We start from the raw sequence: 27,263 nt of genomic DNA on the forward strand, positions 1-27,263 counted from the left end.
AACTACCGACCACGCAGTCTGATAGTTTATATATCAATGATGAAATATTAACATTGCAACACATGCCAATACGGCCTTTTTAGTTTACTAAATTGCAATTTTGAATTTCCCACGAGTTTCTTGTTGAAAACGTCGCGGAATGATCACTGACTGTCAGGAAATATTAGTTCAGCATCAGTTACGGCTAAAAGTCGTCTGCTTTAACCGCATAATTACACAATATTTTGGACATCTGTGTTGCTGAATCTTTTGCAATTTGTTAATTTAATAATGGAGACTATAAAAAACAATGCTGTTGGTGGACAGCGGTGGATTGCAGCTGTCTTTAGCACTGAGACACAGCCGGTGTTTCTTTGTTTGTTGTGAAGCGGAGCGGTCAAGCGAACATGTTTTCTCTACGTCAACCAGCATGTTTTTGGATGGGAAAATTGTGATATATATCTCACCGGAGAAATCATTGGATTATTCATTGTCCTGCAGCAGCGGCAGCTGTGAGCTTGGCTCCTTGGCTTCTCTCTGAGACACTGCGTGTTCACCGCAGCCATCCAACCTCGAGGTATGTCTTTACAATCTTTAAAATCTCACTAAAACACTATTAAAACAATAAGCAGATAAGGGATCATCCAGAATTATCCTAGTGAATGTGTCTAATTACCTCTGAAACGCTCACTTTGCCGCCGCCCGGAGCCGACGCTTTTATTTTTCTCTATTCCTTCACTAGCAATATCCTAATTAACAAATCTTTCATCCTCGCTCAAATTAATGGGGAAATTGTCGCTTTCTCGGTCCGAATTGCTCTTACTGCTGGTGGCTCCCATTAAAAACAATGTGAATATGTGTGGAGCCCTGCAACTCGTGACGTCACGCGCACATAATTCTGGTAAAGGCAGGGCTTTTCTACTAGCGACCAAAAGTTGCGAACTTTATCGTCGATGTTCTCTACTAAATCCTTTCAGCTAAAATATGGCAATATCGCGAAATGATCAAGCGTGACACATAGAATGGACCTGCTATTCCCGTTTAAATAAGAAAATCTCATTTCAGTAGGCCTTTAGTGTCTTTTGTGTTCTTTGATGTTTCCTTCTTAACACACATCTAAGAGGGATGTGTACTATGCCTATGAGTTGTTTTTTTCCTTGGCTTCAGTCTCGACCCCCTCTCCAGGGGCCCAGGCTTGGACCGATTTTTTTTGTCTGCCATGAATTGATTAACGTGGACCCCGACTTAAACAAGTTGAAAAACTTATTCGAGTGTTACCATTTAGTGGTCAATTGTCCTGAATATGTACTGAACTGTGCAATCTACTAATAAAAGTATCAATCAAACCCCACCCCCCTCTCCTAAAAAAAAATTTAAGGGGCGCCGGAAGCTGGCAGACCCGTCAGCGATCCTGTTCTGTCTCCCTGTAATGTTTGTCTGATCTTGAATGGGATTGTGCTGAAAATTTTAATTTCCCCTCGGGGATTAATAAAGTATCTCTGATTCTGAGTTAAAGGGTCAGCAAAACATTAAATACATTTTCAACAATATGGTCACGCTGCTTCGTTTCAAAGCCGTTAAGAGCGACAGTTTAGTTTGCTCTTTTGTCTGTATTCCCTTTCAAGAGGTCACGTGGTATGCGCAAGCCTCACTGCGCATAATCACCCACTTCCGGGAAAAGGAAACGTCAGAGCGAACACCTACTTTAATGTCGCTGCGTGCTGTCTTACTAGCTTTAAAGTTGTGGATGTAATGCGTCAAGTACTGGACCATTAAAGGTAAAAGAAAAACTATCCAAAATTTAGCGGTGGTACTAAACAATAGGTGGTATAGCTAAACGAGCTGAATGGTTTCAGATAGCGCGAAGCCATTAAATGTCCTTTCGTTCTGTTCTTCTTTCCGGTATGCGACAGCTCTGCTCTGTTCAGAAACACGACCTTCTATGTTTTACAACCATTTATTGTGTAACTCGTTACAGGGGAGTATTTTTGGTTACTTATACCAAAAAGTCGCTTCGTGTCGTGTCAATCAGATTAGACAGTATAGTCAAACACATGCTGTGTGTCGCTTTCAAATACCACACATCAAAGCCTTTCATGTCAACTATAACCCTCGCGATATCTACACAAAATTTAATTTAGCTGGCATATCAGTTCTTATACAACAAAAGTACAGAGATCACTTGTTAATCGATTGTACTTGTTTGTTCCAAACGTGCTCGTGATTCACCCTTGCACAAGTTTTTTAACATACAGTGGGGCAAAAAAGTATTTACTCAGCCACCGATTGTGCAAGTTCTTCCACTTAAAATGATGACAGAGGTCTGTAATTTTCATCATAGGTACACTTCATCTGTGAGAGACAGAATGTGGAAAAAAAAATCAAGGAATTCACATTTTAGGAATTTTAAAGAATTTATTCGTAAATAATGGTGGAAAATAGGTATTTAGTCAACCATTCAAAGCTCTCACTGATGGAAGGAAGTTTTGGCTCAAAATCTCACGATACGTGGCCCCATTCATTCTTTCCTTAACACGGATCAATCATCCTGTCCCTTTAGCAGAAAAACAGCCCCAAAGCATGATGTTTCCACCCCCATGCTTCACAGTAGGAATGGTGTTCTTGGGATGCAACTCAGTATTCTTCTTCCTCCAAGCACGACGAGTTGAGTTCACACCAAAAAGTTCTATTTTGGTTTCATCTGAATACATGACATTCTCCCAATCCTCTGCTGTATCATCCATGTATCCATTTTGGTATAAACTCAACTCGTCGTGTTTGGAGGAAGAAGAATACTGAGTTGTATCCCAAGAACACCACACCTACTGTGAAGCATGGGGGTGGAAACATCATGCTTTGGGGCTGTTTTTCTGCTAAGGGGACAGGGTGATTGATCCGTGTTAAGGAAAGAATGAATGGGGCCATGTATTGTGAGATTTTGAGCCAAAACCTCCTTCCATCAGTGAGAACTTTGAATGGTTGACCAAATATTTATTTTCCACCATCATTTACGAATAAATTCTTTAAAATTCCTACAATGTGAATTCCTGGATTTTTTTTCCACATTCTGTCTCTCACAGTTGAAGTGTACCTATGATGAAAATTACAGACCTCTGTCATCATTTTAAGTAGGAGAACTTGCACAATCGGTGGCTGACTAAATACTTTTTTGCCCCACCGTATCAAGTATTCGAAAAGGAGGAGGAAGAAACCGAACATATTCAATTCCAACATTGATGTTTTGTTCACTTCGTGGGTTGGGTTTAACATAATGATTTAAACACAATTTTAATGTGTTTATAATGCAGGACATAGACAAAGAAATAATGTCCATCCATTAATTTTCTATTTACTACTACTATTTTACGCAGTGTTAAGTGTCTGCATTGTATCCAGTGATTAACAATGCAAAAGTCTTGCAGTCCGTAACCAAGCAGAGATAATTTCTTGTTTTTATTCTTAAAAAAAAACAAACTCCAAGCTACAACTGCAATAGGCCTCCATTATTGAATGGTTAATGGGTTACACTTGTATAGCGCTATTCTACCTTCAAGGTACTCAAAGCGCTATGACACTATTTCCACATTCCCCCATTCACACACTGATGGCGAGAGCTGCCATGCAAGGCCCTAACCACAACCCATCAGGAGCAAAGGTGAAGTGTCTTGCTCAAGGACACAACGGACGTGACGAGGTTGGTACTGGGTGGGGATTGAACCAGGAACCCTAAGGTTGCTGGCATGGCCACTCTCCCAACCACTCCACGCCATCCCCCTCAGATATTCTATCTATCTATCTATCTATCTATCTATCTATCCATCTATCTATCTATCTATCTATCTATCTTATTCTGTAGTTGTATGTACTAACTACAAATATGTTAAAGTTAAGTTAAAGTACCAATGATTGTCACACACACACACTAGGTTTGGCGAAATTTGTCCTCTACATTTGACCCATCCCATTTTTCACCCTGGGAGGTGAGAGAAGCAGTGGGCTGCAGCGGTGCCACGTCCGTGAATTATTTGTGGTGATTTAACCCCCAATTCCAGCCCTTGATGCTGAGTGCCAAGCAGGGAGGCAATGGGTCCCATTTTTATAGTCTTTGGTAAGACTATATTTTTAGTTGATTATTGTTAACATGATGTGTTCCTAGATAGCTAAAGGATCCAGTAAAATATTAATGAATTTGCTGTGTTTACTGAACCTGTGTGTACTCGCAGTCCTGCCTCGCCCATGCCCATCCCACATTCAATACTTTGTATGTCATGTACACACACCTTCGTGTGATAGTGTGACAACTTCTTAACAATAATAGACTACACACATAAGCTTACTTTAAATCAATTTTACCTTCAGTATCTGTCATATATTTACTGCAAATTTAAACACAGTGGGACAGCGCGGTGGAACAGGGGTTAGTATACGTCCCTCACAATATGAAAGTTTTGGGTTCGATCTTGGGCTCGGGATCTTTCTGTGTGGAGTTTGCATGTTTTTCCTGTCACTGCGTGGATTCCCTCCGAGTACTCCGGCTTCCTCCAAAGACATCCATGGGGATAGGTTGATTGGTAACACTAAATTGGCCCTAGTGTGTGAATGTTGTCTATCTGTTGACCCTGCGATAAGGTGGTGACTTGTCCAGGGTGTACCCTGCCTACCGCCCGTGTGCAGCAGAGATAGGCCCCAGCACCCCCCGTGATCCCGTAAGGGACAAGCGGTAGAAAATGAATGGCTGGATAAACACAGTTGCTCATTGTTTGGATTAGAATTATGTCTTTTTAAATGTATTGACATGTACTGTAAATAGAAGCAATTTGTTTAATACTCGGATAGAGACGACAGAGCTCATGGGCAGCATCAAATTCTGACGTAACTCCATCCATCCATCCATCCATTTCCTACCGCCTATTCCCTTTGGGGTCGCGGGGGGTGCTGGTGCCTATCTCCGCTACAATCGGACGGAAGGCGGCGTACACCCTGGACAAGTCGCAATCTCATCGCAGGGCCAACACAGATAGACAACATTCACACTCACATTCACACACTAGGGCCAATTTAGTGTTGCCAATCAACCTATCCCCAGGTGCATGTCTTTGGAGGTGGGAGGAAACCGGCGTACCCGGAGGGAACCCACGCAGTCACGGGGAGAACATGCAAACTCCACACAGAAAGATCACGAGCCCGGGATTGAACCCAGGACTACTCAGGACCTTCGTATTGTGATGCAGACGCACTAACCCCTCTTCCACCGTGCTGCCTCTGACCTAACTATTGACGCTTATATATACTAGTTGTGTCACCTGTCTGGTACACATCTATATACAATTTATAGAGTCTCTGGTTATCCTAACATTCTGTTTTTTGTGGACAAGTTTTCTAACCTTTCTTTTTCTCTCCTTCAGTTAACTCCTCAATCTCCCGCCAGCTGCCATCATGTCCGACTTCAGAGAAGACAGCGAATTTGAAACAGACCGCGCCGCTGACTTCTCCCTGATGGACAACCGCCTGGGGTCATTCCATGGCTCCAGTGTGGCCATGCAGGTGCCAGCGGAGCGACTTGCCCGGGCCGGCTTCTACTTCACAGGCCATGCCGACCGTGTCCGTTGTTTCAGCTGTGAGACGACTGTGGAAAACTGGTGCAAGGGAGACACACCTGTCGAGAGGCATAAGGAGGTAACATAATTGTGAGACACAGTTCTACTCAGATTACGCTTTAACATATTTTCCCTGTTTTATAGGTTTCTCCATCATGCAAGTTCCTCAGCTGCACTCATCGCAATGATTACAGCACATCAAGGTACAACGAAGAGGCAGAAGACATGGAGTATCGATTAAGGACAGGCGAGGTTGTTGACGAGACCACCTACCCAATGGTCCCTCACATGCGGAGAGAGGAGGCCAGGCGTCTGACCTTCTCAACTTGGCCATCATCTGCTCCCGTGATACCAAGAGACCTAGCTGAAGCCGGCCTCTACTACTTGAACCAGGGCGACCGTGTGCAGTGTTTTTGCTGTGGGGGCATGCTGAGCGGCTGGGAAACAGGGGACACGCCCTGGGGAGAACACACCAAGCATTTTCCCTACTGCTTCTTCATCCTTGGCCATGATGTGGGTAACATCCCATGCCAGGAAGGTATGGCAGAGGATACCCGCAGTGGTATTAGACCACAAGTGAACACTCGTGTGCTCATGGCAAGTTTTGAAGAGAGGCTGTCTAGCTTTGCAAAGATCCAGCACCCCATAGATCATGCAGGGCTTGCAAGGGCTGGCTTCTACAGCACGGGTAAATCATGGTATAACATTTTAGTATCACAGTATTTTGAATGAGGGCCTAAATTGTCTTACATTCTGTGTGTGCAGGGGCAGGAGACAGGGTGCTGTGTTTTCGTTGTGGTGGAGGGTTAAAAGGCTGGCAGCCTGATGAAGACCCATGGGAAGAACACGCCAAAAACTACCCTGGGTAACAGCAACATTTTTAATTATCCCGACAAATGACAATTTATCCTCTCCTTGGAGTTAACAACATTATTTTTATTCTAGATGCAGTTTCTTGCTGGAAGAAAAAGGACAAGAATTTATCAACAGCATCCAGCTGCAAGATCCTCAACGAAACAGAGCAGTAAGACAACAGTACTTTTTTATTTGCACTACTAATAATAGTCTATCAAAAACACAGTTAACATTAAAAATTAAACGCCAAAACTTGTGCAATTATGGTATTTTATAAATAAAAGTACTGGTTAGGGATGGGTATATAATCAATAATGGCGCTGATGCCGTAGTAAACATACAGTAAACACAAGTAGCTATCGGTGCTTCAGTTTCGGTGCTAAATGAATGCAACAAAAGCTTGCCAGTGATATTGTACAAGTAACATCTTGTAAGTCATGTAGCGTCCTGACAAAAGCACACAGCCTGGCGGTTTCATTTTTTTATTTTTATTGCCAACCTTATTATGCCACAACTGCAGCCCTCCAAATAAATAGCTGAAAATGTAGAGATCGGGTTTATGGCTCTTTGAGGGTGTCCTGATCTCATGGAGTCATTCGTTTAAAAGAGCCGTTCAAATGACTGGCTCTTCTTGTATATATTTTTTTTAAGTACGTTTTTTTCATCAAGGAAACAATCACTCGTGCCCTTAATAAGATAAAAGTTTTGTCAATAAATCAAAATGTATACATTACAACAATATAGACACTATTGGTGAGAAATATTTTTGAAATATTGATAATCTAATTGGGATTTTAGTTTTCCATTGTAAACATTCCACAAGATGGTGCCTTATCCCTTTTTTTGACAGTGATGTCACTATGCAGCACTTTACTTTGTTTGCCATCACCCCCGCTTTTTGCGCAGAAGTGCATCCAAACGCTACGTTTCCTTTGACTTTTGTTCATTTTGTTTTCTTTGCCAGTTGCCAATATATTTTTCCAATTGCGAATACAGCAGCTAAAAGGCTCAAGTAGGTTCAGGGGTATATTACACTGCCCTAAGTTAACTGCTTGCATGAGCGCATGTGCATGATATGTTTCACATTAATAGAGCCTTCTGGGACGACTAACTCAGTGATGTCATTACTTCTTCAATAAATATAGCCAATAAAGCTTTTAATTCTGATTCTTATTCTCATTGTAATTCCTGGAGGGCAGCATGGGCAATTTGCACAAATAACGACTCTCAAACCAACAAATTACAACTGCGAATCAGTTCTCATTGTTCACTAGAAAGAGCCATCCAAAAAACTTGTTCGGGAATGTCACATCTTTATTAAACTGCTACTTCCTCTTTATACACCAATGACAGTCACGACAAGCGAGGTTACATTCACAAAACCTCGTAATTATAAGCATCAACATTACAACAAAAGCAATACATTTTTTGCACATTTTACTGCAATAATTATGCAGTAAAATAGTTTGTTGTGGATTTGATTCCTTATTTTTAATATATTAATTATTTGATGTATATTATTGAAGTATTTACATTACAAGTCTGTTCAATTTGAATGTCAAAAAATGTCATAAATACAAAAAGGCATTTTTTATAAATGTTTTTTTAGATTAAAAAAATAGTTTTTCATTTTCATTTACGCGCATGCACCGTTTTTAAAGTAGTGATTGTGTACCAGTATCAGTTAAAATGCATCAATATTCATTCCTAATACTGGTGCATCTCAATTAATTTGAATATTTTTAGAAGTGAATTGTATTTCAGCAGTTATTCAAAAAGTGAAACTCATATAATCTATACATTGACTACACATGGAGTGAAGTATTTCAAGAATTTATTTTTTTAAATACCATGTATGGTAATCGTTGAAGAGCTAATTTAAACACCAAAATTATGGTGTCATAAAATGTGAAACATGGTTAAAAAAATGTTTAGTGAAGTGAATTATATTTGTATAGCGCTTTTTCTCTAGTGACTCAAAGCGCTTTACATAGTTTACTTATGTAAACTAATATGCTGTTTATGCTGTTAGCAAGTGAATAATGTCCTGAGTTTTTAATTTCTCTCTTTGTCTGAATTGAACTCTTAGAATTAAATATTTGCATGATGTTCTGATTTGATAATCTGCATGATGTTCCGATTTGATAAAATGCAGATGTATATCGGGACTTGTTACAGCAAACTCAGTGAAAGGATACTAGCACGGTAAAGAAGCAGATCAGTTAAAAATGTGTTCTATATCCAACTCCTCTCTTTGTAAGATGTGCAGATTTCTTTTCTGGGATGTGCAGAATTGTTTTTTGTTTTTGACTATAAACACATGTGCTTTCAGACATCAAGTCATCAGAATGGATTGACAGCTGACCGAAATGGTAAAATACATTTATGGAATGTTTTTTTACATTGTTTGTCAATGTAAATGTTCTTTTTAGACAGCGGGTTACTCACGGTAGAAACTACAAAAGCATTCGGAGCGCAAAGACTTTTGCCAGGACCTATTGCCTAAAAATCCTTTTGAAAAATCAAGGGATCCAAATCTTCCCCAACATGTAGTCTATGGTTGCACAGTGAATAGAAATCGAATCGACCTTGAGGTTTTATTTAGTGCAGTAAATAACCACAAGAGGCTGAGGTGTTTTTTTTTTTTCCTCCGTCGTCACCGGTATTTGAGTAACAGTCATGTTCGCCAATTAAAATTGTTCAGCCTCACATTTGGTCATCTTTCGCTTCAAACAGGAAGAAAGAGGTCTTACTTTGTGTATCGCTCTTAGCACCTGAGTGCGTTTATCTAAGAGTAGAAATAGCTGAACAGAGTGACCCTCTTTTCAGACATTTACAATATTTGTCTCAGGGAACACTAGTGCGCAGCGTCCCTACCTACACAGTCACAGTACAGAGAGCTTTGTGACACCCCAGTGAGAAGTGTTGCAAAGTAACACAAACTAGGAGGTAAAAATAAGATTATATAGCCGATTTTCCAATTGTGGGATTATTTCAGCTTTAAATCGGATGGGTGATATGAGCCCATCAACACGGACCAACAAGCAAAAATGCTGTGATCAGATGATGACTATAAAAACAAAAGACTATGTCCAAAGTCATTTTTTCAAGTGGGAAAAATATGCACTTTAAGATGTTAAATATCTTTTTAGGTTGAATTTTTGCTTACAGAAATGAGTCCATTTTATTTTTTGTTTTATTTAGGATAACAAAGTTATTTACTTTCACAAAGACAGTACAATGACAAACTATTCTACAGTAATGAGAAATAAAAATGTATACTGTATCATTTTAAATGTTGACTTGCATTATTATTACATATTTTGATTACATTACATTATAAACACTATAGTGTTTATTGATTATTTCTTCAGTTAAAGAGCATGTCCTACGCAAAAGCTCTGGGTAATAAATGGGATATTGTTTCTAATGTGTGGCACCATGAGACAAAAATATGTTCAGTCTAAAATTTTCGTCCTTCACTTGTTTCCGCAGTTTTATGCATTTTTATGTATAAAATATAAACATCGAAAATCGAATCCCAATCCCAATTTTAGAAAGAAAAATCGCAATGAGGTGTTTTCTCAAAATCATGCAGCCGTAGTTCAATCACTTGTTTTTTTAATCCAATTTTTGATATTTCTGGACTACTTCCAACTTCAAATATTATATTGCTGAAATAAATGGAGCGAACCATTTTGTCATTCATCCACTGTCTTTGTCTCTGTGGGTGGAGACGGGGCCACTAGCATAGTGAATTGAAGAAGTGAGTTATATTTATATAGCGCTTTTCTCTAGTGACTCAAAGCGCTTTACATAGTGAAACCCAATATCTAAGTTACATTTAAACCAGTGTGGGTGGCACTGGGAGCAGGTGGGTAAAGTGTCTTGCCCAAGGACACAACGGCAGTGACTAGGATGGCGGAAGCGGGAATCGAACCTGCAACCCTCAAGTTGCTGGCACAGCTACTCTACCAACTGAGCTATGCCGCCCATAGATAGTACTTTATTTATCTCTTCAGGAGAGGTCCCTCAGGAAAATAAATTATACACAGACAGAGAAGCTGAGCCTCGTAACATGAACGTAAGGTAACATGAAAAATTAGTCAGATCACCCCCAAAAGCTTGTGACTTGTTCCTTACCCCATCTCAGACAATTCATGAATCTTTTACTAAGATCTACTTTTTGAGTCACTTCATTGACTGACAGACAGACAAACCCCATTGATGATATATACCTCTGGGTGGAGGTAATGAGGGGGGACATGTTACAATAATTGTCAAATAATGAGTATCTTAGTTAGAAGAAAACCACCTTTACTGTAGGTAGCTGAAGAAGGGACTACAAAAATATTTTCTTCAAACGGAACCATGTGAAGCAAACCAACATGTTCATAATATACCTTAACAAAACAATACTGATACAGATAGTATACATTCTGAGGTGAACATTTTTCAAGATTTTGTTTTTAAGATTTCATTATTTTGCCATTGAATTGTTGACTATAATTTTAATCACGGCTGTCATCAAGATTGTCATAGTCGAATCTAATCTGTTAGATTTAAGTGTGTTGATAATAATTTTAACCACGGCTATCATCAAGATCGTCATTGTCGAATCTAATCTGTTAGATTTAAGCGTCAGTAATGTCACGTGGATGTGCTGTAACATACAGTATATGTGAATGTTCTAAAGGTAATTAAAAGGTACTTATGAAAGGCATGCCAAGCAGTCTTTCATTAAGGTGAAAGATCTCATTTGCAATGTGTTGTAACTTAAATAAAAGCTAAGCCACAGTTTGAGGACCTCGGCTTTGGCGCAGCACTAAGAAGACATTAAACTTGACTAAATCGAGGAAATAAAAGTTGTAACAACGTTTTTTTCATGTGAACCTGTGGGACAATCATTTCCATTTTTAAGAGACGAGGTGTGGCGTCCTGCCGCCTGCGCTATGTCCATGTTTTAAATATGTAAAGAAGAGCAAAAACTACTATTTGCTCTCATCTAATTGGGCATGCGCACCATTTTTGTTTTCAAGCCAATACCAAAAATGTCCTGCTTTTCAACTCCGATACCTTTTTATAATATCTATTATTTTTTAATTTAGATTAAACTGTAGTTTGTGTACATCTGGAGGTAAGAAATACTCATTTAAATATGGATTTGACAAAGCATACATTTGTCCTGACGATATATTCAATGATGGTAAAGGGCTGATTGTCCAGCGCCATCATTTCCATGATCAAAAAATAGATCACTTTAGCCTTTAAGTCGTCACTGGTAAACTTTTTGCACTTTTCAAACGCTGTGGTGATAACAAGTTCCTGCCTTTCTTTGCGGCAGGCATCTTGGTAGGCTTTCAAAACACTGTCGTAGTGTTGCTGGCGTTTCTTCAGGTGGCTGACAAGATTGGTTGAAGCTCAATGTTATTGTGCCTCTTTGGGGATTTTTTGCATAACATTTGGTGCAAATAATTCCTCTGAAACAGCGATGAGGTCCCACATGATTGATTCCATGTTTGTTTGCAACAAGCTCGGGGGAGGCTTACAGCACGGCACTTAAGAGGAAAGGAGCACTTGATTTGCTCACCCTTACCCACCTCCAGCACAGTTAGCGCAATCTCGCCTCATTAGAGTGTTTTATTCTTGTTATCGGAATTATTGTATGACCTCATAACTCCTCATATTGGTCTGATATTTTTTATGCACCCTCTAATTCCAATCCTTTGGAACCCCTCCCCCACCACCTAAAAGCCCTCTTGTGTCGAACAACTTATTTCCTATATTTATGAACTACTGTTGTCAAACAAGACTTTTTCAAAATCAGATTAATAAAATTTTGGAATTTTAATTAATCTTGATTAATCGCAGTGCCTGTTTGCTTGCAAAATGGAAAGCATATGCGGTCTAAATAAAATGGGTGATCTGTTCTGCATTTATACCTTTTTATATGCAATATTTCATTAATCACATGTGTTTTTTCACATGCCTTATCAGATTAACATTGATATTCCTCTGAAGATCATGTCAACAATGAAACAGTATGAACAACACAACAGCAAACATAAAGAAACTTGGTATTGATACTATCGATTAGGGCTGAAAATCTCAGACTACCTCATAACAGGATACACAATGCAATAGATGGGTACATGGTAACAGTAATAACCTGTTGTGGCGATGCGGTGATAGGGTTGAAACAACCAATACATCTGATAGTCTCTCTTTAGCAGTATCACTGAAGTTAAGTTAAACCGGCAACTGTGCAACATAACTATATGTTCTTCTAGTCTGACAACAAACAGTGCCACTATTACAAAGTCAAGTACAAACATGGGATTTGAATAGAGAAATCCAACATTATTTGTTGTTTCTACTTTTCAGGTGAGGATCCACTGGAGACTCTAAGGAAGCTGCAGAGGGAGAAACAGTGCAAAGTGTGTATGGACAGAGATACTAGCGTTGTCTTTATCCCGTGTGGTCATCTGGCCACTTGTGTGAAATGTTCGCAGGCACTCAACAAGTGTCCGATCTGTTGTGGGGCCATTTCACAAAAGGTCAAAACTTACATTGCTTAAGATGGACTGACATTTGACAATCAAGCTTTTCCCTGCTGCTTTTCTCTCTCAAATTGTATTTTAATATTAAGTGTAGATAGGCTGTAAACACAGGACTATATTGTATGTCAGACTAAAAAAGGAATGTTGCGTCATCACATTAAAATCGGATCAAAAGTATATTATTCAAAGATGACATTTGTTTATAGGTTAACAGTGCAGAAACACTAACTACTTTGCCCATTTTTGTTTCAGACTTTTACCATAGATTTTATTTGACGTGTTTAGGATTGCTTAAATTATCTGGTAATGGGATATATATAATAAGCACTAATATCGTACTTTTGTTAGGTACTGAATACAGGATATATTTAAGATTTAATTTCTTACTCAAGCAGCTATTTTGTGTTTTATAGGTGGTAAATAATCAATCCACGCTATCGCAGAGGGGGAAAAAAATCAACTTTTAGATATCTGTGTGATGTAAATTTTGTTTCAGCAATAAAATGTACTATTTGATAATCAAACATTTTTGCTTGATTATTTATACATGTGCACACACAATTAGGATAGGACACACTTTATTTATCCCACAATGTTGAAATTATGTGGTTGCATTTCACTTTTAAGAAGTACACAACAAATAAGGTGAAAAGGAGGGAACCATTAAGAACACAAAGGACAACATGCATCAAAAGAGTACAGTGCTGATGCAACCAGCTGTCAGTTCAATCATGCATGTATTTCTATGTTGTATATTTTCATATCTAAAAAGTAACCAACTAAATGTCAAACCTAATTGATTGGAGAGTAAAAAAAAAAGCATATTTTGATTATATCTAAAAAAAAAAAAAAAACTACATGTTTAACCAACTTGATTGGAGAGTTTGAAATATATATATATATATATATATATATATATGTATGTATACAGTGGGGCAAAAAAAAGTAGTCAGCCACCAATTGTGCAAGTTCTCCCACTTAAAATGATGACAGAGGTCTATAATTTTCATCATAGGTACACTTCAACTGTCAGAGACAGAATGTGAAAAAAAATTCAGGAATTCACATTGTAGAAATTTTAAAGAATTTATTTGTAAATTATGGTTGAAAATAAGTATTTGGTCACTTCAAACAAGGAAGCTCTCTGGCTCTCAGACCTGTAACTTCTTCTTTAAGAAGCTCTTCTGTCCTCCACTCGTTACCTGTATTAATGGCACTTGTTTGAACTTGTTATCTGTATAAAAGACATCTGTCCACAGCCTCAAACAGTCAGGCCTCAAACAGTCAGACTTCAAACTCCACTATGACCAAGACCAAAGAGCTGTCGAAGGACACCAGGAAAATAATTGTAGACTTGCACCAGACTGGGAAGAGTGAATCTACAATAGGCAATCAGCTTGGTGTGAAAAAAATCAACTGTGAGAGCAATTATCAGAAAATGGAAGACATACAAGATCACTGATAATCTCCCTCAATCTGGGGCTCCACGCAAGATCTCATCCTGTAGGGTCAAAATGATCATGAGAATGGTGAGCAAAAATCCCAGAACCACATGGTGGGACCTGGTGAATGACCTGCAGAGACCTGGGACCAAAGTAACAAAGTTTAACATCAGTAACACACTACGCTGACGGGGAATCAAATCCTACAGGGCCAAACATGTCCCCCTGCTTAAGCCAGTGCATTTCCAGGCCTGTCTGAAGTTTGCCAGAGAGCACATGGATGATACAGCAGAGGATTGGGAGAATGTCATGTGGTCAGATGAAACCAAAATAGAACTTTTTGGTATAAAGTCAACTCGTCGTGTTTGGAGGAAGAGGAATACTGAGTTGCATCCCAAGAACACCACACCTACTGTGAAGCAAGGGGGTGTAAACATCATGCTTTGGGGCTTTTTTTCTGCTAAGGGGACAGTACGATTGATCCGTGTTAAGGAAAGAATGAATGGGGCCATGTATCGTGAGATTTTGAGCCAAAACCTATCAGTGAGAGCTTTGAATGGTTGACCAAATACTTATTTTCCACCATAATTTACAAATATTTTTTTTTAAATTCCTACAATGTGAAATCCTGGATTTTTTTTTCACATTCTGTCTCTCACAGTTGAAGTGTACCTATGATGAAAATTACAGACGTCTGTCATCATTTTAAGTCGGAGAACTTGCACAATCGGTGGCTGACGAAATACTTGTTTTGCCCCACTGTATGTATGTATATATACATATATATGTACAAACCCTGTTTCCATTTTCGGGAAATTGTGTTGGATGTAAATTTAAACGGAATACAATGATTTGCAAATCATTTTCAACCCATATTCAGGGACGGCGTGGCGTACTGGGAGAGTGGCCGTGCGCAACCCGAGGGTCCCTGGTTCAATCAATCAATCAATCAATGTTTACTTATATAGCCCTAAATCACTAGTGTCTCAAAGGGCTGCACAAACCAGTACGACATCCTCGGTAGGCCCACATAAGGGCAAGGAAAACTCACACCCAGTGGGACGTCGGTGACAATGATGACTATGAGAACCTTGGAGAGTGGGAAAGCAATGGATGTCGAACGGATCCAACATGATACTGTGAAAGTTTAATCCATAATGGATCCAACACAGTCGCAAGAGTCCAGTCCAAAGCGGATCCAACACAGCAGCGAGAGTCCCGTTCACAGCGGAGCCAGCAGGAAAACATCCCAAGCGGAGGCGGATCAGCAGCGCAGAGATGTCCGCAGCCGATACACAGGCGAGCAGTACATGGCCACCGGATCGGACCGGACCCCCTCCACAAGGGAGAGTGGGACATAGGAGAAAAAGAAAAGAAACGGCAGATCAACTGGTCGAAAAAGGGAGTCTATTTAAAGGCTAGAGTATACAAATGAGTTTTAAGGTGAGACTTAAATGCTTCTACTGAGGTGGCATCTCGAACTTTTACCGGGAGGGCATTCCAGAGTACTGGAGCCCGAATGGAAAACGCTCTATAGCCCGCAGACTTTTTTTGGGCTTTGGGAATCACTAATAAGCCGGAGTCCTTTGAACGCAGATTTCTTGCCGGGACATATGGTACAATACAATCGGCAAGATAGGATGGAGCTAGACCGTGTAGTATTTTATACGTAAGTAGTAAAACCTTAAAGTCACATCTTAAGTGCACAGGAAGCCAGTGCAGGTGAGCCAGTACAGGCGTAATGTGATCAAACTTTCTTGTTCTTGTCAAAAGTCTAGCAGCCGCATTTTGTACCAACTGTAATCTTTTAATGCTAGACATGGGGAGACCCGAAAATAATACGTTACAGTAATCGAGACGAGACGTAACAAACGCATGGATAATGATCTCAGCGTCTTTAGTGGACAGAATGGAGCGAATTTTAGCGATATTACGGAGATGAAAGAAGGCCGTTTTAGTAACGCTTTTAATGTGTGACTCAAAGGAGAGAGTTAGGTCAAAGATAACACCCAGATTCTTTACCATGTCGCCTTGTTTAATTGTTTGGTTGTCAAATGTTAGAGTTGTATCATTAAATAGAGGTCGGTGTCTAGCAGGACCGATAATCAGCATTTCCGTTTTTTTGGCGTTGAGTTGCAAAAAGTTAGCGGACATCCATTGTTTGATTTCATTAAGACACGCCTCCAGCTGACTACAGTCCGGCGTGTTGGTCAGCTTTAGGGGCATGTAGAGTTGGGTGTCATCAGCATAACAGTGAAAGCTAATGCCGTATTTGCGTATGATGTCACCTAGCGGCAGCATGTAGATGCTGAAGAGTGCAGGGCCAAGGACCGAACCCTGGGGAACTCCACACGTTACCTTAATCCCCACCTAGTACCAACCTCGTCATGTCCGTTGTGTCCTGAGCAAGACATTTCACCATTGCTCCTGATGGGTGTTGTTTAGCACCTTGCATGGCATCTCCCTCCATCGGTGGGTAAATGTGGAAGTAGTGTCAAAGCGCTTTGAGTACCTTGAAGGTAGAAAAGCGCTACACAAGTACAACCCATTTATAATTTATCATTTAATTTGCTACAAAGACAACATATTTGATGTTCAAACTGATAAACGTTTTTTTTTTTTGCAAATAATCATTAACTTTAGAATTTGATGCCAGCAACATGTGACAAAGAAGTTGGGAAAGGTGGCAATAAATACTGATACAGTTGAGGAATACTCATGAAACACTTATTTGGAACATCCCACAGGTGTGCAGGCTAATTGGGAACATGTGGGTGCCATGATTGGGTATAAAAACAGCTTCCCACAAAATGCTAAGTCTTTCACAAGAAAGGATGGGGCGAGGTACACCCCTTTGTCCACAACTGTGTGAGCAAATAGTCAAACAGTTTAAGAACAACGTTTCTCAAAGTGCAATTGCAAGAAATTCAGGGATTTCAACATCTTCAGAGGGTCATAAAGTCGGCACAAAAAATAATCGGCTGCCCCCTGCCCTCCCTGAAGGATTTACATAACTCCCGCTGCCTTAAGAAAGCAAAAACCATCACCAAAGACAGCACACACCCTGGCTACCACCTGTTCCACCTGCTACCATCGGGCAGGCGCTACAGGTGCATCAGAGTCGGAACAAACAGGCTCAGAGACAGCTTTTTTCCCAGAGCTGTCACCATGTTGAACTCTAACTAATAATAATAATAATTCCCCCCTGTAAAATATCCTACCCTAATACCCTACTGTGCAATATTACCCTTCGAATGCAATACGTCCGACACTGATTGTTATTACTTCGGTACTCTTGTCTTGTTCTGTATATTGTACAGTATTTTGTATTTCTACACTGTTTTGTATATTGTACAGGATTGATTGCTTGTTATTTTTATTGGATAGTAGTCTGTTTATTTCAATTGTTAGTTCAATTGTGTTATTTATTTTACCCCATATTTGTTCCCACCACCGCACCTTAAGTTGGAGTCTTTAATCTCGTTATGTGCAAATATAATGACAATGAAGTCTATTCTATTCTATTCTATTCTATGCTATCTACGGTCCATAATATCATCAAAAGGTTCAGAGAATCTGGAGAAATTACTCCACGTAAACGGCATGGCTGAAAACCAACATTGAATGACCGTGACCTTCGATCCCTCAGATGGCACTGTATCAAAAACAGACATCAATCTCTAAAGGATATCACCACATGGGCCCAGGAACACTTCAAAAAACCACTGTCACTAAATACAGTTTGTCGGTACATCTGTAAGTGCAAGTTAAAACTCTGCTATGCAAAGCGAAAGCCATTTATCAACATCCAGAAACGCCGCCGGATTCTCTGGGCCCGAGATCATCTAAGATGGACTGATGCAAAATGGAAAAGTGTTCTGTGGTCTGACCAGTCCACATTTCAAATTGTTTTTGGAAATATATGACATTGTGTCATCCGGACCAGAGGGGAAGCAAACCATCCAGACGTTTATCGCCGCAAAGTTCACAAGCCAGCATCTGTGATGGTATAGGGGTGCATTAGTGCCCAAGGCATGGGTAACTTACACATCTGTGAAAGCACCATTAATGCTGAAAGGTACATACAGGTTTTGGAAGAACATATGCTGCCATCCAAGCGCCGTCTTTTTCATGGACGCTGCTGCTTATTTCAGCAAGACAATGCCAAGCCACATTCAGCACGTGCTACAACAGCGTGGCTTAGTAAAAATAGAGTGCAGGTACTTTCTTGGCCCGCCTGCAGTCCAGACCTGTCTCTCATTGAAAATGTGTGGCGCATTATGAAGCGTAAAATACGACAGCGGAGACCCCGGACTGTTGAACGACTGAAGCTCTACATAAAACAAAAGTGGGAAAGAATTCCACTTTCAAAGCTTCAACAATTAGTTTTCTCAGTTCCCAAACATTTATTGAGAGTTGTTAAAAGAAAAGGTGATGTAACATAGTGGTGTACATGCCCTTTCTCAACTACTTTGGCACGTGTTGCAGCCATGAAATTCTAAGTTAATTATTATTTGCAAAAATAAAATAAAATGTATGAGTTTAAACATGGGCTTCACGGTGGCAGAGGGGTTAGTGCGTCTGCCTCACAATACGAAGGTCCTGCAGTCCAGGGTTCAAATCCAGGCTGAGGATCTTTCTGTGTGGAGTTTGCATGTCCTCCCCGTGAATGCGTGGGTTCCCTCCGGGTACTCCGGCTTCCTCCCACTTCCAAAGACATGCACCTGGGGATAGGTTGATTGGCAACACTAAATTGGCCCTAGAGTGTGAAAGTTGTCTGTCTTTCTGTGTTGGCCCTGCGATGAGGTGGCGACTTGTCCAGGCTGTACCCCTCCTTCCGCCCGATTGTAGCTGAGATAGGCGCCAGCGCCCCCCGCGACCCCGAAAGGGAATAAGCGGTAGAAAATGGATGGGATGGGTGGAGTTTAAACATCAAATATCTTGTCTCTGTGGTGCATTCAATTGAATGTGGGTTGAAAAGGATTTTCAAATCATTGTATTCTGTTATAGGCGCCAGCGCCCCCCGCGACCCCGAAAGGGAATAAGCGGTAGAAAATGGATGGATGGATGTATTCTGTTTATATTTACATCTAACACAATTTCCCAACTCATATGGAAACAGAGTTTGTATATATATGTAATCATATACTGTATTTAAATATATATGTCTATATCATGTTCGTCCTTCGTTTTCGAAGATGACCAGGTGACTTCACGTTGATTTGTATGTGCGAAGATTGCTGATGAGGACAATCCTTGCACGGAATGACCAGCTGCAGTGAGGGCAGGTTATGGCTGGGGGGTGGCTGGTTGAGAAGGAGGAACAGTCTTTGGTCTTGCGGAGCTGTCGCTTCTGTTTGGCTTCATGCAAGGGTTTTTCCTCGAAGTCTGCTACACCATGCCAGACTGCAGAGCGCCAGTTTGAACGGTGTTGGGCATCGGCTTCCCATGTCTCTGGGTCCAGACCACAGCCTTTGAGACTGGTCTTTAGGGTGTCCTTAAAGCGTTTCCGCTGTCCGCCGCGTGAGCGGTTTCCATGGTGCAGTTTATCGTACATAAGCATTTTTGGTAGGCGTTCGTTTGACATACGGCAGACATGGCCAGCCCATCTCAGCTGGAAATGCTTGAGGATGGCATAGATGCTCTCCATCTCAGCCCTGTGGAGGACCTCATTGTCTGGGATCTTGTCCTGCCACCTGATGTTGAGCAGCCTCCTGAGGGATCTCATGTGGAAGGCGTTGAGTTGTTTAGGATGCCGGCTGTATACAGTCCAGGACTCACAGGCATACAGCAGGGCGGGTAGGACAACAGCACCGTAGACCTTAAGTTTGGTCCGTAGGCTGAGCCCTCTGCGCTCCCAGACAGAACTGCGGAGTTGGCCGAATGCAGCACTTCCTTGCGCTATCCTATGCATGACTTCCTCGTCCATGTTGCCCACGCGTGACAAGATGCTACCCAGGTAGACAAACTTTTCAACAGCTTTGAGGTCTTCACCATTCACGCTGACGAGTGGCTCAGTGTACGTGTCTCCAGGAGCAGGTTGATGCATCACCTCTGTTTTCTTTGAACTAATGGTGAGTCCAAAGTCTGAGCATGCTGTGGCGAAGTTGTTCATACACAGTTGCATTTCCAGCTCATTGGAAGCATTCAGGACACAGTCGTCCGCAAAGAGGAAGTCGCGAACCTTGGTGGTCTGTACTTTTGTCTTTGCCTGGAGTCTTAGCAGATTAAACAGCTTGCCATCAGTACAGTAACGTAGGTCTATCCCCATGTCCCCAGACCGAAAAGAATCCGTCAGCATGTCTGAGAACATTATGCTAAACAGAGTGGGTGCCAGAAAACAGCCTTGTTTGACACTATTTTCCACATGGAAAGGCTCAGATGATGCGCCGTTGTCCTGGACTTGTGCCTGCATTCCAGCATGGAATTCACGGACCATGTTAATGAAGATGTTTGGCCATTATCTTCCAGATGCCCGCTCGGCTGACCTTGTCAAAGGCCTTCGTCAGATCTACAAAGGTGGAGTATAGAGTGACGTTCTGTTTTCGGCACTTCTCTTGGAGTTGGCGAGCGGCGAAGATCATGTCGACTGTACCACGACCCTGCCTGAATCCACATTGGCTCTCCGGTAGGAGGTCTTCATGTTCAAGATGTTCCGTCAGGCGGTTTAGCAGAATTCTGGCCAGGATCTCTCCTGCTACAGACAGCAGAGCAATGCCGCGGTGGTTGTGGCAGTCCTGCCTGTTGCCCTTGCGTTTGTATAAATGGATGATGGAGGCGTCTTTGAACTCCTGTGGCAGTTTCCCTTGGTTCCACATGGTGCAGAATAGGACTACCAGTTGTTTGATCAGAGGTGGTCCACCAGCTGTGTAGATTTCTGCTGGAATTGCATCAGCACCAGGTGCTTTGCCATTTGGAAGTCCAATGATGGCTTTGATGACCTCAGCTTCCGTTGGTGGTTCGTCAAGGGAGGTGTTGACAAGGACTTGAGGGAGGCGTGCAATGGCTGAGGGGCGGTCGAGAACACCGTGGAAGTGCTCAGCCCAGCGCTCAAGGATCTTCTCTCTGTCTCTGACCAGTGTGCTGCCATCAGCACTGAGGAAAGGGGAAGGTCCTGATGTTGTGGGCCCATAGATGGCCTTGAAGGTGCTGTAGAACTACTTGCTGTCATTGTGGTGTGCATAGGACTGAATCTCGTCAGATTTTCAGCAGAACCAGTCGTCCTGCATCCGACGCAGCTCTCGCTGGATGGTTGCTTTGATGTTCTTGAGGGCAGACTGTTTTTGAGAGGATGTTGGATCACTGAGGTGGGCTTTGTGCAGACAATGTTTCTCCTGGAGAAGATCGCTGATGTGATCATCATTCTCATCAAACCAGTCCTGTTGCCTGCGGGCTGTAGGTCCTACTGCATTGAGAGCAGCAGTGTAGACGGTGTCTCTGAACGCAGCCCAGTCCTCCTCGAGGGTCCCAGAGGGTTTCAGGTCCTGCAGTTTGCTGTTGAGCTCTTCAGTCAGCGATTGCTTGACAGTGGCATTGGCGATCCCGGAAACGTTCAAGCGCTTCGGAACTTTGGAACTTTGAGGCCTTCTGGGAGGGTGGATCTTGATGTTCAGCTTAGATGTTCAGTTCAGTGCGGCCTATCCAGAAGAATGTATAGCCAGCACCAGTCTCTGTCAACTGTCCCTCTCCAGCTAGACGTGTTTCGCTGAGAGCAGCGATCTAGATGCCATACCAGTCCAGCTCTCTGGTGATTAGGGAAGTTCTCCTCTCAGGTCTTGATAGGTCACCAGCCCTGTCAAGAAGTATGCGCACATTCCATGTGCCAAGGGTGATCGGTGTCACCTTTTTCTTGTTTCCTTGTTTCTTACCGCTAGTTATGGGACTTCTGCCAGCTGCAGCTAGTTGGACAGGAAGAGGTGAGGCAGGCAATATTTGGGGCACCTTTTCTAGCCCGTTCCTCATGCCAGGAGGTAGGCAGTGCATACCTAAAGAGGGCTGCCTAGTTGTTCGGGGAGCTGCAGAAGTCCAGTGCTGCCTCAGTCATTGGACAGCGACCCTATGGCCCAAGCCACCTGCGTGCGAGTTTGTGACTATGGCTTCCAGTAAAGTCCACACCTACCACTTGACCACGTGCCGGACGCCGCAGGACTTGGGTGAGGGGGGGGGGGGAGATTGCGGGGGGTTGTGTAACACAACCCCCCGCAATCTCCCCCACCCTCACACCACGTCATTACAAAGGTGGTGTGCGGTGCAAGTCATGACTTCACACACACACAGGTTGTGTGTGTGTGAAGTCATGACTTGCACGGTGCATTGGATTTATTAAGTGAGAGTGGGTTGCGACCTCACTCTCTCGCCCGAGTCCACCTGTATCCAGTGGCAAGAAAGAGTCGAGATGGCTGGAGGTGGATCCAGGTGCAGTGGATGGCCTGGACACATTATAACATAACACACATCCAGCCCGTAGCACCCCACAGAGCCTGCTGGTGTCACCATTCAGCCTGTTGAACCTCTGAGGGTTTCTTCCGCGCAGTCAGCCGAGAACCAGTCTTCTATCCCAGTGTGCTGGCTAGGCTAGGCACAATGGGAAGTGCCATAGCCTTGCTGAGGTAAGGTACTACCTCTCTACAGCCTGCGGTTGTAGTTAAACGTCATACCCAGGACATATATATATGTATACATATATATATACTGTATATCTATCTATCTATATATATATATATATATATATATATATATATATATATATATATATAGTATATATATATGTGTATATATATATATATATATATATATATATATATATATATATATATATATATAGAGAGAGAGAGAGAGAGAGAGAGAGATAATCAAATCAACTTTATAAAGCACATTTAAAATTTACCACAGGAGTAGCCAAAGTTCTATACAATAGGCAGGTTAAAAGATAACGCAAGAAAAATTAGCAAACACAACACAGAGCACAAGAGAAATTAAAGTTTAAAAAAATATAAAAAAGCTTAAGATTCAAGTACACCTGTGAAGTGAAAACCATTTCAGGTGACTTCTTCTTGAAGCACATCGAGAGAATGCCAAGAGTGTACTAAGCTGCAATCAGAGCAAAGGGTGGCTATTTTGAAGAAACTAGAATATAAAACATGTTTTCAGTTATTTACCTTTTTTTGTTAAGTACATAACTCCACACTGTTCATTCATAGTTTTGATGCCTTCAGTGACAATCTACAATGTAAATAGTCATAAAAATAAAGAAAAGGCATTGAATGAGAAGGTGTGTCCACACTTTTGGCCTGTACTGTGTGTGTATATATATATATATATATATATATATATATATATATATATATATATATATATATATCCTTAACACGGATCAATCATGTGTTCTTGGTGTTCTTGGGATGCAACTCAGTATTCTTCTTCCTCCAAACACGACGAGTTGCGATTATACCAAAAAGTTCTATTTTGGTTTCATCTGACCACATGACATTCTCCCAATCCTCTGCTGTATCATCCATGTATCCATTTTGGTATAAACTCAACTCGTTGTGTTTGGACGAAGAAGAATACTGAGTTGCATCCCAAGAACACTACACCTACTGTGAAGCATGGGGTTGGAAACATCATGCTTTCAGGCTGTTTTTCTGCTAAGGGGACAGGACGATCGATCTCTGTTAAGGAAATAATGAATGGAGCCCTGTATCGTGAGATTTTGAGCCAAAACCTCCTTCCATCAGTGAGAGCTTTGAAAGGTTGACCAAATACTTATTTTCCACCATAATCTACAAATAAATTCTTTAAAATTCCTACAATGTGAATTACTGGATTTTTTCTTTACATTCTGTCTCTCACAGTTGAAGTGTACCTATGGTGAAAATTACAGACCTCTGTCATCATTTTAAGTGGGAGAACTTGCACAATCGGTGACTGACTAAATACTTTTTGCCCCACTGCGTATATATATATATATATATATATATATATATATATATATATATACATATACTGTATATATATATATATATACACACATATATTATATATATACATATATATATTATATATATATGTATATATATACATATATATATATATATATATATATATATATATATATATATATATATATATATATATATATATGTTTTGATTGGATTATCCAGAGAATAGTGCTCGATACCGTCGTAGAGCGCAATATGTAGGTGTGGGAAAAATCACAAGACTACTTCATCTCTACAGAATGTTTCATGAGGGGTTCCCTCAATCATCAGGAGATTTTAATGGAAGCATTCACATACAATGGTTCATATAGGGCACAGAGTGGGTGGGTACAGGCAGGCGTAGGGTGTGGTGATTGGCTCATGTGCTACCTAGGAGGTGTTTCCGTCTGTGGCGGCATGTTGAAATGATTTCACGGCGCTTGTTGAGGGATGATAGATCTGAATGATGTATAATAAACAGTTTCTCTTTTAAGCATAGGTTGTATCTTTTATTACCACTGTTGTAAGGTGTGCTGGATGCAAGAATTTGCCATGTTATTGAATATTCAACATTACTGTCTTTGAGGTTCCAAATGTGCTTGCTGAGTTCTGTAGAATTCCGCAAAGTCTGGTTTCTGAAGGAGGCTTTGTGATTATTCCATCTGGTTTTAAACGCTCCTTCGGTTAATCCTACGTACGTGTCGGATGTGTTAATGTCCTTGCGTGTTACCTTTGCTTGGTAAACGACTGATGTTTGTAAGCACCTTCCGTTGAGAGGGCAATCAGGTTTCTTGCGACAGTTACATTCCTATATATATATATATATATATATATATATATATATATATATATATATATATATATATATATATATATATATATATATATATATATATATATATATATATATATATATATATATATATATATATATATATATATATATATATATATATATATATATATATATATATATTCCAAAGACATGCACATGGGGGGGCTTCACGGTGGCAGAGGGGTTAGTGCGTCTGCCTCACAATACGAAGGTCCTGCAGTCCTGGGTTCAAATCCAGGCTCGGGATCTTTCTGTGTGGAGTTTGCATGTTCTCCCCGTGAATGCGTGGGTTCCCTCCGGGTACTCCGGCTTCCTCCCACTTTCAAAGACATGCACCTGGGGATAGGTTGATTGGCAACACTAAATTGGCCCTAGTGTGTGAATGTGAGTGTGAATGTTGTCTGTCTATCTGTGTTGGCCCTGCGATGAGGTGGCGACTTGTTCAGGGTGTACCCCGCCTTCCGCCCGATTGTAGCTGAGATAGGCGCCAGCGCCCCCCGCGACCCTGAAAGGGAATAAGCGGTAGAAAATGGATGGATGGATGCACATGGGGATAGGTTGATTGGCAACACTAAATTGGCCCTAGTGTGTGAATGTGAGTGTGAATGTTGTCTGTCTATCTGTGTTGGCCCTGCGATGAGGTGGCGACTTGTCCAGGGTGTACCCTACCTTCCGCCCGGATATATATATCCATCCATCCATCCATCCATTTTCTACCGCTTATTCCCTTCCGGGGTCGCGGGGGGCGCTGGCGCCTATCTCAACTACAATCGGGCGGAAGGCGGGGTACACCATGGACAAGTCGCCACCTCATCGCAGGGCCAACACAGATAGACAGACAACATATACATATATATATATATATATATATATATATATATATATATATATATATATATATATATATATATATATATATATATATACACATATAAAGTTAAAGTTAAAGTATCAATGATTGTCACACACATACTAGATGTGGCGAAATTATTCTCTGCATTTGACACATCACCCTTGATCACCCCCTGGGAGGTGAGGGAGCAGTGGGCAGCAGCGGTGGCCTCACCCGGGAGTCACTTATGGTGATTTAACCTCCAATTCCATCCTTAATGCTGAGTGCCAAGCAGGGAGGTGATGGGGCCCATTTTTATAGTCATTGGTATGACTCGGCCGGTATTTGAACTCACGACCTACCGATCTCAGGGCGGACACTCTAACCACTAGGCCACTGAGTAGATATATATAGATTATATCTAAAAAAATACTAAATGTCAAAGCAAATTGGAAAGTCTCACAAAATATGTATATATAATTGTATTTTGCCTTTTCTAGCATTTTTTGCACAGTTCAGAGGTGGCAGCAACCCGTTGGTGCAATGCCGGTCAGTGGCCACTGGGTGTCCCATGCTTGCCGGTGCCTGGTGGCCGCTAGGTGGCAGCTCTGTACCAGGATTTCCTCCTTCCAGGTCGTCGAAACAACAAATTGAACTACGGAGCAAGCGGGTGAGAGAACGTCCGAAACCGCCTCTGACCGCGACTTTTAAACTGTTTTTACACAATTATAACGAGTTTTAGGCGGAGGCTGGTCGATTTAGTTCAAGTTAGGAATCTGCCGGGACTATTATTTCTCAGAAAGGTAAGTTAGCTGTAAAATGGCGGAAAGCTATCTTGAACTTAGTTGATTTGTATTTTGCTAGCCGTGTGCTAGCCAGGCTAGCGCTGGTTGAGCCCAGAGCGCGGATGTCTGCCTGAGTCCAGCCGCCTCGTTAGCTCGCGGTGAGAGGCTAGCGTCGCTCTGCTGGCTTGCAAGCTGGCGTTCCACATTCTTAACCACAAATATAACGGTCGGAACACGGCAAATGTTGTGTGGTTTCGAATGACTTGGTTGCACTTCATAATAATTGTAAACAGTGTTTTTTTTGCTTATGCAATACGGTGCTGGAACTCCCGAGGCAAGATGGAGGACGCCAGGACGTGATGTTTTTTTTAGGTAACGCTAGCACGTACTGTTAGCAT

General features: G+C 41.4%; 2 protein-coding genes across 4 annotated transcripts in view; both read left to right on the plus strand.

Annotated features, from left to right (window-relative positions):
- The first annotated feature begins 1,600 nt into the window (after positions 1-1,600).
- On the plus strand, positions 1,601-13,515 carry xiap (X-linked inhibitor of apoptosis). Its single transcript, XM_061901720.1, has 7 exons — positions 1,601-1,757; positions 5,385-5,655; positions 5,721-6,264; positions 6,342-6,441; positions 6,522-6,600; positions 8,764-8,803; positions 12,816-13,515. The coding sequence occupies exons 2-7, from the start codon at positions 5,416-5,418 to the stop codon at positions 13,007-13,009; spliced, it is 1,197 nt and encodes a 398-aa protein (XP_061757704.1). The 5' UTR covers positions 1,601-1,757; positions 5,385-5,415; the 3' UTR covers positions 13,010-13,515.
- Positions 13,516-26,650: 13,135 nt separating this feature from the next.
- stag2b (STAG2 cohesin complex component b) overlaps positions 26,651-27,263 on the plus strand; it is a 49,366-nt gene continuing 48,753 nt past the window's right edge. The window contains exon 1 of one of the 3 annotated variants that reach the window (XM_061901722.1): positions 26,651-26,750. The gene's annotated coding sequence lies outside the window, so the exon portion shown is untranslated. Of the gene's footprint in view, positions 26,884-27,003; positions 27,238-27,263 lie in introns of those variants that run through there. The other 2 variants (XM_061901721.1, XM_061901723.1) reach the window with 2 other exon arrangements.

This window comes from Nerophis ophidion, linkage group LG05, assembly GCF_033978795.1.
Source record: "Nerophis ophidion isolate RoL-2023_Sa linkage group LG05, RoL_Noph_v1.0, whole genome shotgun sequence".
In the NCBI taxonomy this organism is placed as follows: Eukaryota; Metazoa; Chordata; class Actinopteri; order Syngnathiformes; family Syngnathidae; genus Nerophis; species Nerophis ophidion.

Bases quoted from the DNA above. Each gene is read 5' to 3' on its own strand.
- xiap (XM_061901720.1), top strand. From the start codon at position 5,416: ATGTCCGACTTCAGAGAAGACAGCGAATTTGAAACAGACCGCGCCGCT. The intron at 6,265-6,341 runs GTAAATCATGGT...CTGTGTGTGCAG, and splicing joins GGCTGGCTTCTACAGCACGG to GGGCAGGAGACAGGGTGCTG. The intron at 8,804-12,815 runs GTAAAATACATT...TCTACTTTTCAG, and splicing joins ATTGACAGCTGACCGAAATG to GTGAGGATCCACTGGAGACT.